The following is an 18,389-nucleotide window of genomic DNA, read 5'->3' on the forward strand; positions in this document are numbered from 1 at the left end:
CGGGGGCTCGCGTAACTCCGCAGCTGTCAGGTGTCATATTAACATCGCCGAGATAAATCGTCGCGCGGGGAGTGGAGGGCTGGAGAGAGGGGAAGCAACGATCCTTGATATCCACCAGGTATGCGCGGCACGTCTCACGTTGCGGCAGCAGCGTGACCAGTGGCCGTGTGGAGCCGCCAGCCAGCTCTGCACCTGCGCGCCGCGGCCCTGCTTACATTTCATAACAATATAATATATTAGGATGTATGCTGTATTATATAATATATATAACATTGTATACTGTAGTCTCGATTAACAGAGTTAATGTGGGCATGACAACCTAGGATAATACAGATCTGCTGACAGACAATGCACAGCCTAAACGGGTGGTTATTGAAACAAGAAATTTTGCGTGGGAGTTCCTTATATAAGGTAGGTGAACGCTGAGAACAGATTTTTGAAAATTCATACCTAAGGGGGTTTAATAGGGGATGAAAGTTTCTAAAATCCCATTGGGCACACGACTAGTATAATTAGAAAATCGTGGTTTTCAGTTGGCCCAGTGGTATAATTTTTCAGCATAACAGTAATAAAATCATCATGGTTTCAGTTGGCCCAATGGTATCATTTTTCAGTGTGACATTAAGAAAATTGTTATGGTTTCTTTTGGCCCAGTGGTATCATGTTTTTGTGTAAAATTAAGAAAATTATTGTGGTATCATTTTTTTATAGTAGCATTAAGAAAATCGTCTTGATTACAGTTGGCCCAGTGGTATCATTTTTCGAGCGTACCGTGTTTCCAGCTTTTCTTCATTGTAAATTTTTTCAAGTCACAATTGAATTGCATCATTATGGTTTATGTTATTAAGGCATTTGACAGCAATTATATCCTTTTCTAGTTCCTTAAACAAATGTTTCAACTGTGTTTGCCGGGAATGGCACTATAGGTCAACTTGTTTAAAACAGAACTTCGGTTAATCGAGACTACAGTATTTAATATTCAAAAAAATGTGAAAAATAATATTTCAGGAAAAATATTTTCAGAAAGTCATACACACGTAACACCTTCGCAGTTGAGTAGACATGCTTGATTTATCTTTTAAAAGCTAGCATTGAATTTTGTTTTCCCATCTCATAATGTTTAACACAGTATGGAACAACTATGAGAAGAAAAAAATATTCATCATTCATACCTGAATGTGGAAATATACTTTTATTTTACTCTTACTTATTTTTTTTTGGTAAAAAATTCAGAGGATTTAATGTTTCTTCAAAGCTTAAGATTCAGTGTTTTTGCTCTTAAAGTATTTTGTTCCTGCATTCTATAATCGGATCCAAGGGGTGGATTCGAGGCTGGCACCTTGGCTTTGATAATCAGCAGTGTAGGGTAGTGCTTTGCCTGCAGGTCGTGGAAGCGGTGTTTGGTTACTTGCAACTGATGAAGCAGTCAGGCCCAAATGAAAGGTTTTTTGAAGAAATAAGGTTGATTGCCGAGATAGGCTTCTTGAACGAGGATGAAGCATCAGCTTGGGATTTCACTGAAGAACTCTGTGAAAACATGCATTTCTATCCTCCTGAAGAGTACATTGCAGGGCCGTATCTCTTCTATGAATACGATCCACAGGTATTGCTCTTGAATTTGTTGCATCTTTTTATTAATTATATTTTTTTGTGCCAGCTAGACAGATGGTATCTGTCGTGAGTGTTGGATTTATATGTCATAAATTCATGTGTGTGTTCAACATACAATTTTTCACCTTAACAAAAAACTTAACAAATTGTTACTTATTTTATCCCATATTGTTCAACATATATATTACATTTGTTATAATAAAAAATAAATTTTGGCTTTTTGTATTCTGGATTTTCTTAACTTATATTTTGGTATTTATTGGTGCAGATTTTAATCTCCTTATGGGTTGAGACTAGTGCTGTTCGGGAAAAGATTTTTGGATTCGGGAAGTTTTTGGGTGGGAAAAGTTTTTTCCCATAGGAACAGGATCGGGTGAAAAAGTCAGTTGAAATATACAACACCTATGAATTTGGTGTCTTGTAAATATGTATTTTTAATATTCTTAAAAATAGTAAATTATAAATTTGACTCTCATATAAAACAAAGATGTAAATATATTAAAACATACTAACTTATGATTTTTTTTGGATTCTCATTCATGGTTTTCTTGAGTAACAGATTCCCTTTTCAATATAGGATGTTCTAAGTGCCGTATCAATACAGATGTGCTACCGTAACCTGTTTTAATTATTTGTTGTACTTTGTACATTTGGCAGTTTGGTTAGCATTCTTTTCATAAACCTTCCAAACACCTTTCAACTCTGAAGATATTCTTCTCTGTTTTTCCAAATGGATGAAGAAAATGCATCAGAATTACAGAATACCGCATATAACCAAATGCCACTAAATATACAAATAGGTCAACCTCTTTGTTTACACGGGCCAAGCACCGTAGAAAATTAAGACAGTTTAACCAACCACCATGAACTACAAAAAGCTGAAGTTTGTGTATCTTTAAGCCCAAGGTTGCTAAAAAAAGTATGCTGTAAACTGTCTGGGTTAAAATATTTAAATTTAAACATTATTCCATTTAACATTATATTAACTAGTTTCAATTTTGTAATAGTAATTTTCAGTTTATTTTCCTCACAGATATGACAAAAGAAATATGTGATCCGATCAACAATAAGGACAATGGCTTCCCACAATAATTATTTATACTCTGTGTATGGCCTTTGGCATTGTTAGGAAACTGATTTTTGGAGGTTCATCAGATTTGACAAAAAAAAATTCTTATTGTTTTAAAATAGCAGAATACCTATTATGACAAAATAATAGTGACTTAAATATTATAACCAAGAAAATTATCACTAAAAACTAGGGTTGTGCGAATGTTCGGTATACCGATACCGAAATCGAAATTTTGCTACTTTCATTTTCGATTTCGGTAAGAATTTCATCTGTCGAAGTTCGTTTTTAGCGAAATATTTCGAGCCAAACGAAAGTTCAATAGCTTACCGAAGTTCGTTTGTTCTAGTTGAAAAAGAAATCGTAATTTAATAAAAATGTACAGTAGAATACCGGTACAATAACGTACCTTATTATAAAGTATATTTCACTTAACGAATTTTTTTTAAGTCCCTGCCAAAAATCATATCTTCGCCATGCAACACGGTTTCAGTTTAAAGTATCATATTTTCACTATAACGTATAAATACTAGTAGCGTGGCATTACTACACCAAAATTTACTTATACTGGTAAATAAATTTCCAGCTAAATGATTAATGTAGTAGAACAAAGATACACAAATACCACCGCAACGTATTTTCTAACCTCTAAATTCTCAAAACAAAGTTAACAAACAGTTGCGCGCACAACCATAGATTATACCGTACGTAGTATGCGACGTGAGCAACACAACACCATTCGATACATCGAAAGACGGAGGTTTGAGAGAAGTATTAATTATTTAGACAAAAGTGTTACGCTACGCTAAAAATACTGTTTGATGTCTGTGCCGGGATTGTTTATTGTTATTGTTGAGTTTATTTTCAGGTTACGTTATTTAGACACCGCATTGTATTTGTGCTACAATATGAATGATCCTGGAGATAAAAAGAAACGAAAGCAATTCACGCTTAAGGAAAAAGTGGATATACTCAGAGAACTAGACAAGGGGAAAAAAGCAAGTTGCAGTTGCGAATACATATGGCATTGCGGCTCTCCTGTAGCTATTTTTTTATCTTTGTAAAGATATGTATGCATGTTTCAGTACTAAGTACAAAAACTTGAGGTACCTGTAAGTACTTAGCACTGAGATTCTACTGTAATGTCTTTATATGATTTGCATATGTTATTACATTATTAGTAATAACAAGCAAATTATTAATTAGAAAAAAGATTTCCATTAAGATTAATTTACGTGGTGATGAAAAAAAAACTCACGTTAATGAAAATACGGTAAAATCATAATTTGAACAAACATGGCAGATAAAGTAAACAAAATTCAACCGTGATTACCGTATGCCTAGGTATCAAAACAAAATCATGCAATATTTGAAAAATTACCTGATTCATTTGCTTTCAAACAGTAGTGTAGGTACTATATTCGTAAAACATACATTCCAGAACTGTTAGTACACATAAACAAAGAACGTACCTACTTTTATTCACGCACAGCCAAACAAAAACATTGTCGTCTGCTTTATTTAAATTTTACATACTCTGACTGGCATATAAAATCCTCATAATATACAGCCAATTAGACAAAAAGGTCAACAAGTCACTGCATGTAATGAGCACTTGGCAGCAACCATTTGTTATGTTTTGTTTTGACCATGTCCCTTGCCTGGTCTACAGCTTCCTAAGCTAGCCATGTGTGACAGTGGTGCAAGATGGTGGCCGTTCCGCAGTAGTCACGTGTTTTTTCATCAGTACCATGCACGTGATAAATATATTATCATAGACTGCGACATTACGACTGTAAAGGAAATAGTCTGTGCACTGAAAGATCTGGATTGATTCTTGAAATTTACGAGTGACATGGGGCTGTGTTGTGTGGTCTAGGGCGGATGTTGATTATATTAAATAGTAATATTTATATATACATCAAAAGGTACCAAAATGATTTATGTAATAGAATTTATTACTGAAGAGCAAATTTTGGGGCACTTTTTTTCTTTGTTAATTAAAAAATTTCGCTTAACTTTCGTTAAGAATATATTTATCTTATAGAAAAATTCATTTTCGTTTCACTTTCGCGAAACTTGATAAATTTTCTTTCACTTTCATTTCGTGTGGATAAAGACACTTTCGCACATCCCTACTAAAAACTTAGCCATTATTTTTAACTTAACTGGTGTTTTTACACAATGTTTGAAAAGTTTATTCTCGTGAGTATATGGGATAAAACTATTTTCATGTATTTGTATGTGTGTTTTCTTATATACATTAAGTTAGGCATTAATTATTTTTTAATTTTGTGTAATTTTGGGTATGTCGTAGGTAATTACGTAGGTATATCAGACATTAAAAGAACAAATTATCGCACTGCCTGAAAAAATTCTTTTTAACTAACTTAAGTGCATATTATGTTGTAGTAATCGTGAAACCTTTTTTAAAATTTATTTTGAAGGAAATAGTTACTAGGTTCACTAGCTGATTTATTTGAGGTTATGTCATATCTCGTGAAGACAACTTTAAATTCCTGAAAATCTTGGAAAATTTATTTTCCCTATCGATGGGAAAAAAATTTGGGAAACATTTTGGGATCATTTGAGACCTGAAAAAGGGGAGACTATTTTTTCTTAAAAGCAATGATATTTTTTACAAAATTCCCAACAAAAAGCAAGGTTATTTTATTTTTGTTTGATAACTTATAAACTTAAAAAAAAAATAATAATAACCTAATTCTTATAAATAGATATTCTATTTAATATTTTACTGCATTTAATACTTAGGTGCAAAAATTCTAACTCTCTGTGTTAAATTTAGTCATCTTCACCGGCATCTTTCTGGTTTAGCATGATTCAGGGGAGCTTTTCAGGTGCCACTTTATGTCAGTATGAGTGATTTACACTGCTTCTTTTAAAACAGGAAGCTGCAAATATTTTTCAAAAAACTGAGTTTCTACACTGCAGAAATAACGCAGTTGTTCAGAAATCAAGGTATAAAAAAAAAAAAGTAAATTATTCACCAATAGATGTGGTTGCTTGGGCATGAGAATGAAGAGTGGTTGGGGGTGATCTTTGCTTACTGCCAAAGGGAAGAAGTTTGTAACACTCCAGGCCACCAGGTAGCTCAAAATTGGTTTGGATTGCACATACATTAAAAACACTAGAAGAATTTTTTTTGGGTTTGAAAATACTGTTCAAATTTTGTACAGACGTTGCTCTAAATGATTCATGAGAAAAATAAGTCTCTTTAGAAAAATTACTGATTATTACTGCTTTTATTACCCTTGACTGAAAATTGATACTATCACGATGGCCGCCCCCTTCAGACTACAACTTTGTTTCAAATTATCCACAACACATCACAAAAAAGGTTTGTTGCTTCGAAAAACCAATTTACTTTAAAATAGTACTGAAATGTCTGACAAAATAAAGATTTATTACTGATATTCGTATCCAATTATGTCACACAAACTTACGGTACAAGCCAAGGACTCTATCCCTAGAATGACCACTAAAAACAAATTTTAAAGTCTCGTTGTGGGCTTTACCCCAATGACTACAGTTAATGAATTCCAAACCAAAGGTCCAAAAATGTTTAAAATCAGCACCCATCTAGATCACAGACGTGAAAATTGCTCTCAACTACCTAATTATATTATTTTCTAGCGATTTCTTCTGGCCACGACCTTTTGATACCATGAACACACAACGACTGCCGCCATGGCCACTCTTTGTCCTCCAAGAGAAAAAAGGGTGAGCATGTGACATAATCTCGGGCCAATGACAAAACTGTACAGTAAAATATCAGCCAATTATGGCACATGACAACAGCACTTCGACTAAATCTCAAGTCTTTCCCACACTTCAGAAAAATATGTAAAAATTACTTTCACAGTGAAGCCATCAGAATTATTAAAAATAATTAAATTATGTAAATTATGTTCATGAAACGCATTGCAAATAAACAAATACTTCTCAAAAGAATAACCAGACGTTGTATTACATCATACCAGAAAACCTAATTTCTGATTATATAAATATAATAAATCTTTAATAAACTTAGAAAGTGGGAATGGCAAGTAACCTGCGTTAAGAAGTGAGGAAGAAAGTGGGAGGGACTCTGCGACAAACTCTCCCCCCACGAATCCCAAAGTGTTAGGTTGTCTCATCTTTCACACCCTTGTTGGTTCAGGAGGTTGTTCAAAGTGGCATAAGTGACACAGTTTAGAGGCAGTGCATGTAGTTTTTCAATTCCTATAGCCGACAGCCTTTGGAAGGGCTTGGGTTTACAGCTGAAGAAGTATGAAACAGCCGCACAGCAGAGCATATGGAAAGTTTCAATTAAAATTAAAACAGTGAAAGATACAAAAAATTTGTTTGAATCTTTTTTTCTTACTTTTTTCATAGTTAAATTTTAAAAAGTTTTGTCTGTGCATTTTTTCGTATGTTCCACCATTTTTCAATATTCTTTTGTCGAAAAAGCAGTGAAAATGTAATTTAAAATGGGCACTTATTATTTTTTCTGTTGCTGTTGTTGTTGTTGTTGTTGTTGTTGTTGTTGTTGTTGTTGTTATTATACAGATTTGTGAAAAAGATTCAAAAAAATTAGAAAATGGTGTTTTAACTTTAACTTCAAGTATCAGTAATCAACATTATTTTTCAAGTTTATCGCAATCACAAATCGTTCAAGTTCCTACTTATAGGGGATGTTAGACATTAGTCATAGTATATGCATAATTTGCAACCAATTTCCTTGGTTTTTTGGTATTTGTTATACTGGTGAAAACTTATTGAGTATAACAATTAACAAGTACTTAAGTTAAGCTGGCATTTAAGAGATACTTTAGTTAACTTCTAACCAGGGTTGGGACAGTCAAATCCTTGAATGCTTGAATACCATTGAATGTCATGTGTTTAAAAAATTTGAGATATAAAGGAAAAAAATTAAAATATTTATATATTGGAGGAAATGTAGTAAAAAACCTGCACTCACCACTTCTAATTTTAATGGGTCTTTTTAATATTTTACTTTTAATTTGTAATTATGTAAATAAAATTTCAGAATATATTGATTCAGGAAACTTATTTTGTGAAACGAATATTTAAATGATTCAATGTCTTAACACCATGGTAAACATCTTTATTTCATGTACATTATTTTATTTTTTTGTGATTGAGACTAGATTCTGTTTCAGAAGATAGAATTGTACTTTTTTGATTCTTATTCAAGAAGATTGAAATTTAAACTATCACTACTATCTTAGATGGTAGTGGAGACTAGAGCTTAGTGCAAAACTGTGTGCATTCAAGAAAAATTAATATGTGTTCTATTTTTGGACCCTTAATATTATTCTTTGTGCTACAGTACATAAATATAAATCAGCACTGCACCTATTATAGTAACTACCTGCTTAAGCACTTACAGCTAATATGAAACACCAGCCTTCTGCAAGCATGCAAAAATTATTGTGTGGTGGGAAACTAAGCATATACGTACTACCAAGCATATACTAAATTTCCCTAGGTTCAAAAGTAATTTTTTTTTTGGCATGGATGTTTTATGTAGCACTTTTTTTCCCCACATAGTAATTATTCCTAATGTATTCTTAAGTGTTCTCTGTTTTGTTTGTAGGCAATTACAGATTGCCTGGCACGACTGTCACCAGACAAAATAAATGTGATGATATTTAGAAGAGATGATGATGTGGTTTATGACAGAACAGAACCGTGGTTCAACACAAGTTATAATGTGTCTGGTATGTTGACGAGGAAGATATTAAAGGCCAATTCACATTTAAGTTAACATAAAGCTCGTCACTTTGAATTTGTGTTACCAATATGTGCATGCATGGATGGCAAATCAGTGTTTTCAATGTGTTCACACAGACTTTAGTGACAACATAAAGTTTACATAACATGGAAGTTGATCCAACTTTAACATAAAGATAACATAGCAATAGCCAATTAAAGCATAAAGAGAGGCAGATTATACAGTGAATATCAGTAAAACCAAAAGAACATCAAAATGGAAGTAAGTACACCCCACAGTGGTCATAGCACTGAAATGAAAGATAATACGAAACATAACTCTAAAACTAAGTTAATACACACATAACACCAAAATGTATGTCAGTGCACTGAATAACACTGAAAAACAAGATAAATATGAAACAAAACTCACCAGAATTGTACCAATTTTATTAAATTTCAAAATAATATAAATTTAATTCATAAATATTAAAGCTTTTATTTAGAAGCCATAATATATTTATTTAATTATTTATTTATATGTAAGTAAATAATAGTTACAAAATTTATTTATATTCTGTGTGTGCTATTTCCAAAATATAATAGAAAAGTAAAGAACATAAATTAATTTTATTTATTTAAAAAAGTTAATTTACAGTTGAGTACATAAAAGCAGTCTTTATCTTATGCCATACTGAGAAACATCACAAGGAAATGAATAAGAAAATAGGGCTTTCAATATTGTGTATTGATTATTTGATTCATATTAATATAATAATATGACAGTCATAAAAAGTAAAATTTAAAATTGAAGCTACCTATGTCATTGCCGGCAAGAAATTCAAACCGTTCAATCAATCCAATATTTTTTTCTGTTGCTAAAATGTTCTGTAGGTTTAGTAGTTCCAATAAAACCATAAGTTATCTTGTTTTGATTCATGATGTAAAATATACAATTTGAATACCTTAATTCATTTATATGCAATGCTATTAAAATGCACAATTTTCTGTAAAAATACAATCACTTGTAATACATTTTTTTACTATGAAACAGGTAAAAATATAAAACCATAAAATCTTGCTGTACATGTTGCGTAAAAATAGTTTAGCTTTCCTTCTTAGTAGGTAAATTTCAAAGAAATACTACCTATTGAAGCCGTTACCATGGTGCGACTTTAAGAAAATTTCTATATAGTTTTTCGTTTCATGTGTGTGTGTGTGTTTATATATATATATAATATATATACACACACACACACACACACATAAATCATAATTTTGTGGCCATGATAACTGTCACAGTTTTTCACAAATACTTTCCAAACTGATACATAAAATCTAGTAGTGGAAAATCTCTATTGAGTTTGTTAATGGGCAATATCCAACCAAAGGGGTGGAAATGGGGAAGGTGTGTTAAAAAAAAAAAATCACTGTAACTCTCATAATATGGGTAATATCAATATCACATCTGTTTGAATGTATTATTACTCATAGGAATAATACCAAAATCTTTGGTCTGAATAAGCTTTTGATAAGACCAACTATAACTGCAAGGGGTTTAAAAAAACACGAATTGGAGGACAAAAACATTGAATTAGTGCAAATTGATTATTAATTGAATAATTTGTATCTAAAACTTTTGTCTGAAACAATTTTTGATTAGATGAACCATTGCTACAAGGGGTTGGAAAAATAAGGGGTAGAATAAAAAAAGAAATCCAATTTCCCTTAGTAAGTACACTATCAAATGTTAAAATAGTTTGTAAATCTTGTAAATTTTATCTGAGTCTTCTGTCAGAAACAATTTTCGATAAGACGAACCATTGTTGCAGAGTGTTGAAAAAATAAAGGGGTAGAATTTTAAAACATTCGTTATCTCTGTACCATGTACACTATTAAATCTATTCTGTTTTATTGTAAAACCTAAAATTATCATCTATAACATTAGTCTTAAATAGCTTTTTAAACAACCAACATTACTGCAAGATTGTTGTGTGTTGTGTGGTTGAATTATAAAAAAGTTCATAACTTTTGTTTAAACAATTTTTAATAATACAAACCATTACCTGGACTTGAAATAATAAAATAAATAAATCTCCCCTACCATGTACTTTATTGAATTTATTTTTGTTTGACTTTTTAAATATTGTTGAAAACTTTTATCGGAAATAAATTTTATGTAACAAATCATTACTGCAAGGGGTGGAAATATGTGGATAGAAATACATAAAAAGTCATTACTCTTATTAATAGATATACTATCAAATCCATTATAATTTATTGTAAAACTTCTAAATTTATCTAAATCTTTTGGCAACAATTTTTTTGATTAATCAAACTATGACCTTAAAAGCAGGGTTGAATTTAATATACATATATAACTTCCTTAGTACCAAATTCATCAGAATTTATTAATAACCATCTTAATGATACCTTAAACCTATGTCCTAAAAAATTTTTATATGGCCATGTATTAGTGAAAGGGATGAAAAATATTGCTTGGATGACAAGAAATAATTGCATAATTATCTTAGTAGTATAATATGAAATTTGTTAGACATTTAATGCTGTTTGCATTAAGTTAACAACTTTCAAAATATTTTCTCTGCATGGTATATGAGAAAATGTTAAATCGATCTTTTTTTAATATTGGCAAACATATACTAGGTTGTTATGTACATTAAATTCTTTAAATGTTTCAGGAGTTTATAGAAGTTTCCAAAAATAAATATTTCGAAATCTACCTACGCCTGTAAGCTGTGCTGAAAGGAATTTTTTATTTTATTTATAACATTCTCCAAGGAACATTACAGAAAAATTTTGAATGTTTAAGTTGCAGTTCTTTTTTACTCTCATTAATAGAGTACCTATTGTTTTATGTACATGTTCTGTGTCTCTTAACATGAATTGTGAAACTAGTTGATCAATAAAATTATTTTTATTGACAGCAAATAAAACCTACTATTTATAATGATGTAATTAGCGTTTTTTAAAAATAACATCTAACTTTTTTTTTACCAATGTCTGTTGGTACTTATGACATGATACTAGAGATTAAACATTCTCGTAGTGGGCATAATTTTTTTCTATGATAAAAAATATAGCATTCAAAATACTGATCAAAACTAAAAAGTATGGCTTTCAAATATGTTTATTTAAGCTATAATGGAAGTGTAGTAACGGTGTTTGTATTATAACGGTTCGTTATATACAAAATAAAACAGTTCAACGCCGATTGCAAATTTTGTTGTTTTTTTATTTTTTTCCAAACAGAATGCCCCGACGAATCCAAACACTTACAATTGTTCATTCACTCGTTCCACATGTATATCTGACTGTCGAAAAGATGCTCGTAGTTCGCATGATGAGAATTTACCGGAAAAAAATATCGTCCTTCAGTAATGTTTTACTGCAAGTACACGAAAATGGGACGACCTCGAAGAGGACCGCACCCAGCGAAAACGAATTCCGCCCCGAGCCAACTGCCGACGAAGGTGGCCGCAATTTCTAATTCATTGTCCGAAAGAAAAAAAAACAAATTAGGTTGATTTAATCTTCGGCCTGGCTCCGACCACCAACGTGAAATTATCTATTAGTACATTACATTATAATTCAGTGAGAAGCCACCAAACGCGACCTACTGTGGCAGCGATCGACAGACGACTGGTGATCTCATGAACTCGTCTCCTCCACGCAGGGAGTAGACGTCACATGACCTCACCGACCAATCACACGCACGCTTCATTCACTCTACAGATATCAGCCAATTACAGAACAAGTTACAACACATGAAAAGATCTTTTACACACAGAACTCTGGGCTTCCCCTGATCAGTCTCTTTTCAATTTCACCTCGAAATCGGGGACTCCCATTCTCGTTCTCTCTCCCACACCGTGAGAGAGCAGTTATCACTCAGTTCCCATACAGGGGGGGAATTACCGTCTTTATCTCGGTTGGCGGGGAAACACTGTTTCTTTCTCACTTCCACTTACAGGCCTCTCCTGCCTCTCTTTCTAACCATCACACCAGCCCAGACACAGTACCGTGATTTATAATTATATTGCAATACGTTAATTAAAATTAAGAACAATAATCATAATACGAATTACTTTACAAAAATAAAAATCATTTAGAAATAACCTGAAAAAGTAGGCCTAAACATGCAAAAATCTAGTACAGCGGCTCATTTGTGAATAATTTCATAAAAAATAGTAATGATTAAAAACGTCTGTTAAAATACAAAATACCTTCTTAAAAACCATAGCAAGTGAAAATAACATATATTAGTATCCATAAATTCTGATTATACTGTCTCAGAACATACACAACACTCTAAAAACATTGACTTATTATTGTTTACATAGTTTAAAAGAAAAATTATTTAATTAGGAGGGCAGGGTTCTGCAACATTACAGTATTTACCAAAATATATTTTCAAAATATACATCCAAACTTGAGTAGAAAAATTTTTTAATGCACACTAACACTGAATTGACACTTTACTTTTTAATGTCATTTACAGAAATTAAATATGTATTTTTTTTGTATTTTTCCATAACATAGAATTCCTCATTTCAATATAAATCGAGTTAATTATTATCTACAAACTTTTACGTAGAATTAATGCAAATTTAACGTAATGAGCTGCAAGTTTACTTCAATGTGGATTGCCCTTAACTTTTTGTGTTTTGGGGTTAAAATAGCAATTTTTTGTGCTTGTTTATTCTCAGATTTCATGTGCCTCATTCTAGAGCATACAATCAATTTTTTTTTAAAGTTTGTAGTTAATTTTACTTTTTTAGATGTTTAAATAATTTTTCTCATTATCTATAAACATACATAATTTTATTTTTTTGTTTTTTAATTTTTACCTGTTTCAAAAATGTATTTTTTTTAAGAGATTTAAGGTTGTACTTAAAGGTCTGAACAACTTGGACACCAACTTCGAGTCATGCTGGAGGTGTCACGTGAGAGTGAAACGGCAGTGACCGCACGTACAGAGGACCTTGTGGAGAGAGCGGTGTCGCATGCGCCGAGTGCTCTTGTCGCCAGACGTCCCGGAGGAGTGGCTGAGCGCGTGGCGGGACGCCGCGCTGGACCCGGGCTTCTTCCTCCCCCCGCCCAACGTCTTCCTCCCCACGAGGTTCGACCGCCTGCCGCTCGCCGGCCCGGCACCCCCGCACCCCGTCAAGGTTCGCGACGACGTGACGATGGAGGTGTGGCACAAGCAGGACACCAAGTTCAAGCAGCCCACCGCCTACTACTGTTTCAACTTCATATCCCCCCTCATGATGGAGTCCGTCCACAAGTGAGTCCACTCGATGTTTCCTGGGCTGGCTGTACAGCTGGGTGGGATAGGGAATTTCGGGCTGGGAACAGAATCGGATCAGTTCTCGAGGTTTACAAGTTCCAAAAATTTATATCATTACTGTGTAAGCTCAAGTCTGCTGATGATAAATAGGTACATACAATCAGGTAACGTCATGAATAGGGGCCTGTTCTTTTTGCGATCGCGATTAAATGACGATAAACCCAAAATCACCGTTAAATACAGTTTTTACGCGAAATTGCCATAACACCGCGTTTTTACACGAAATTTTGTATTAAAACGCGAAATCGCAGTGTTTTTACGCGAAATTTAAATACAGGGTAAAAGACTTGTCTCGTCAATGGTAAACTGTGCCGTTAATTTGTAAATTCGACACAATATATTTTAAATTTTTATTATGATTTTAAATTTTTGTGTGGAAATTTTATTTGCTCTACTATAGTGTAATTTTAATATGTTAGTCCGGTGTACTCCTCTGAGTTAAACTTTGTCTCAGTGCCCTGAAGCCCCTTTCCCATCGGCGTATCGGATATTCTGCTGGCCTAATCCCTGACTAGCAGACAGCTTACCATTTCCCCCGCCTTCAGTCACGCCTCAAGCCTGTAATATCATTTCTCTTCGTGACCCTAACTGCAAAGGCAAGCCTGTAGCTTGCAGGCGACCAGTTCGCAGAGACGAGCTGAGATTCGCGTTTTTCATCACGTCTTAGTGTTATATTCGCCCCTCTGTAGCCACGACGGGGCGTAGTTTCCCATCAGCGTTGCATTTTACCCCACCTCCCCCCCTTCTCAGTTCCAAGTAAGACCAATGACCGGTCGTAACCCCCTGGACACCAGTGACCGTTCTCAAGGTCTTCTCGCAAAAGCGAGTGCGCCAAAACTGATCACAAGCACCACCTAGCGACTAAGTCGCGAACTTCTCCGCTTGCCTACCCTCTAGGGCGCCAGAGAGCAGCACTTGCTTTGCCTTGAATTATATGGACGCCCGGCGCGAGTCGATTCTTTTCAACTCAGACTCCTCCGACAGAGTTCTCTACGGTCGCCCAGTGTGGCCAACTTCAAGACTCCTGCTAGATTTTTTTTCTCCGCCCGCGTTCGGGCAAGTTCGGTATTTTTCGGCGGCCCAGACACCCCCCCTTCCACCTGTTAGAGCCGGTGGGTACTTTTAATTACGAGACGCGTCCTGCCGCGACACAGATCAACTCGCGTCGCGTCCGCAGACAGACCTCCATCGAGTATCGGCGAATCGGCTAGATTTCATCCGACCGTTAACGAATATGTAGTCGCCTTGTATAAGGGATGCTATCCCTCAAGTCAATTCTAGTAGATTAGTCTGTCTGCATAGTTTAGTTATTTGCCTTAGAAATTTTTCTCTTTTAAATTTTTAATCATGAAGAATTCATCCGCGTCCTGCCGCGCAATTCGCGAGCTCCAGTCCCTGGCTGACTCCACGATGGCAGCGTGCTGGGCAACTCCCCTGTTTTGGTGAGTGATAATTCGTGAACCCTCCTTTTTTTCCCTTAAATTTTTTTTTGGGCATTTTCTGCCCCATAGACTGCCTGTATACCAGTTCTAATCAGTTTTGATTTGGACTGTTGCAGACAGGGTTCGATGACGGGGAGAGATTGCTCTCATCTCGTGACCACCCCCCCCTTTCTGTTCCGTGGGTCACATTCGAAGAAACGCTTCTACTACCCGACGTGATTGTTTGAAGACCCCGGGTGGTAATGTAAATTCAACATTTCCCCCTTACCTAGCTACGAACTATCTTAACCGGATGACCAACCCACCAGCGACCAGTGTTTTTCTCAAGAAAATGTAAAACAAATCGAACTAATTATCAATGTAATCATCGGATCCATCCAACTTTGGGTGTAAAACTGATAATGCAAATGTTTGTATATTGGTTTAAGTAAGTGCAGGCTGGCCTATTTTCGTTTTCCTTTTGCTAATCTTTGAAACTTGTTATGTAAAACCTTATGTATGTTAATATAATGGAACAAGATAATTCATCAGGGCAAATAAAACAGGGAAACTATAGATCAAGTTAATCGTGTAGTTTTTATTTTACTGACGTTAACGATCCCCCAACTTCCCCTTTGCTTGTTACAGGAAGTTCCTAAATTTTGTTTGTTCCCCAACTCGTGCCGCCTCTGGTAAATCCATTTATTTATTTAACTTATTTTTTTGTATCCAGCAAGTTTCCAAGGCCTTTTTAATTAATTCCAAATAATTCTATTTTGAGGCACGAGGGGTGTTACAACTTGGTAGCAGAGCGTGGTTACCTTGGTCTATAGGCATACCTGAATAATATAAGCATATCTAAAATAAAAATAAAAGTACAAAATTTTTTTTTATTAATTTTTGATAATAACAATTTTGTAATAATATTGTAAACTGATCGCTGGTACACACCCTTAGTTATAATGAGTTAAATCTTTAAAATTTATCTTGAGTTAAATTCCCGTGTGGACTTAGGCTAGCGCGTAGCGCGCGAGACGTCCTTCAGCCAGCCACAGCTGTTGTCCCTGCCGCGGCGCAGCCGCAGACACACACAAGGCCACAGACACCCCTCCCCCGTCCCTACGTGCCGGTTATCTCTCACGGCGCACGTCCGTGGCTTCATGTTCAGTTCAGCGCCCTGTGCGCCCTGTGCGACCTTTGTAGGGGTGTCCAACTGTAATCTCACCGGGAACCTTACTTTCCCAGTAGCGCGAGACGAATGCCAGCGACGTATATTTTTTTTTGTTTTTGTCCAATTAATCCTGGACCATAGCAAATTTTTACGTGAGCAACTGTTCCGCTCACATCCTTTTCCCGACAGCCACATGGGAGCTGTCATGTTTGTTTTCCTCCTCCTCCCCCCCCCCACCTTCTTCGAGCGGCCTCTGCCGCCCGCTTATCTTCGAGGGGTGACCACAGCTGACGTCTTTGTCGTGACGCCGGGCTCTGTTTATCTCCGCCCGCCGTAGTTACTTTATGACTGAGAGCCAAATAAGTTTATTGTTTTCCACTGTTATCCCGCAGTAGTCAGCTTAATGTGTTTAAATTTAATTATTAAGTTTACATATGAACAAATAACTATAAGTTAAGAGTACTTTTTTAGGCTACTAACGCCATTACTAATAAATACGCACATAATATTTAAATATAGATTTTAATTTACATATCAAGGGCTCCTCCCCATCATAATAATGATTTCAAACTATACTGAAAGTCATTTGCCTTATAAGAATTTCACGTCCTACTTTATTAAAGTAATAATACTTGAAAACATAATATAGTGATAAAATAATAATAATAATATAATCAAGCATATTAAAATACGTATTTCCCGAAATTAAGTACCTACGAGGTGACTAGCCTCATTGTAAAGTTTATAGTAATCACCGAGAGTGGTGAAATCCTTTCAACCTCCAACGAGGGGTCCACTAAATTAATTTGGGGTACGTATAAGCATCCCGTCTCTAGGCTAGCACACTCTATGTAATTTAAGATACTTTAATTTTTAATTTTTCCAGATGTAAGTTCAGTCTTGAACAAGCTGCGTGCCGTAAATTGTTTTATTTTTTTAACTTAGTAATACTTCTCTGACAGTCTTTTTTTAATGTTCATGAATTTTGTTCGACGACTTTATCTATTTAATTTTTGATTAAGTTCAATTTTTTTTAATAATCATAATTCGTAAATTAAGCAAGAATAATGTTTGTAGTGTTTTTTTGTACTGATTTTGCGTTAATACTTGTACATGTTTATTTCTTTATTTTCCCTTGCACGTAAATGTGATGTACAGTGACGTACATCGATTCTGAGCACAGAAGCTGTCACATCTAGCCATTTTTTTGTTTCCTTTGCATTCTACCCTAAAGTTGTATTTCTTTTACATCGTTATCGATGATATAGTTTACTTAAGTAAGAGCTACGTGACTTCCAGACGGCAAACAGGTTTCTTTTATGTGTTTTTTTAAAAAAAAAAATAGGAGCTAGGTCAAGCTAGCCAACGAGCAGCGCAAAAGAAGGGTCCTACGAGCCAACGAGCCGAGACTCGGTTCTCTAGGTGAAAAATCCTATGACCATAGAGTGTTACTGGGTTAGATCCCCAGCACTCACCTTTGGACGGCCTATGTTCAAACCCCCTCTCAGGCAGTGTGAAACCTATCAGCAGTCATGGAAGATCTAACCGCTCCATAATAATTTATAACCCTTTTGGTTGATAATTTTTGGTTTATTGCATTTTACTAGGGCTGTACGGGATAGGTAATTTTGGTTCGGGAAAAATTCGGGCGGGAAGCTATGATTTCCCTCGGGAAACGGGACGGGAACGGGAATTATTTAAAAGTGCAATTTGTATCCAAGCAAATTTATTTATTTAAAAAATGGGCTATCAAAACCATATCATTTTAACTTTTAAAAGCCATAGTATTAAAATAAAAATTTTGAAAAAATAAACAATACTATGAAATGCCTCCATTTTCGTGTATGAACACCAGTTCCTCTGTATGTTCTGAGGTAAGGGACATACGCTTGGGGGATACAATGTTCCCAGCAGAAGAAAACACACGTTCACTTGCTGTTTCTGTTGCAGGGATGCCTAAATACTGCATTGCAACTTTACACACGTTAGGGAACGCATCTTTTCCTTTTT

At 34.7% G+C, this 18,389-nt stretch overlaps 1 protein-coding gene across 1 annotated transcript in view; it reads left to right on the plus strand.

Moving 5' to 3' along the window:
* The window catches only part of LOC134528183 (nardilysin-like), a 103,312-nt gene that overhangs the window by 46,359 nt on the left and 38,564 nt on the right, over positions 1-18,389 (plus strand). The window contains exons 10-12 of the mRNA XM_063361572.1: positions 1,385-1,603; positions 8,301-8,424; positions 13,469-13,724. Of these exons, the coding sequence (XP_063217642.1) occupies positions 1,385-1,603; positions 8,301-8,424; positions 13,469-13,724 (599 nt within the window). The remainder of the gene's footprint in view (positions 1-1,384; positions 1,604-8,300; positions 8,425-13,468; positions 13,725-18,389) is intronic.

The sequence above is a fragment of the Bacillus rossius genome, chromosome 1 (genome assembly GCF_032445375.1).
Source record: "Bacillus rossius redtenbacheri isolate Brsri chromosome 1, Brsri_v3, whole genome shotgun sequence".
In the NCBI taxonomy this organism is placed as follows: Eukaryota; Metazoa; Arthropoda; class Insecta; order Phasmatodea; family Bacillidae; genus Bacillus; species Bacillus rossius.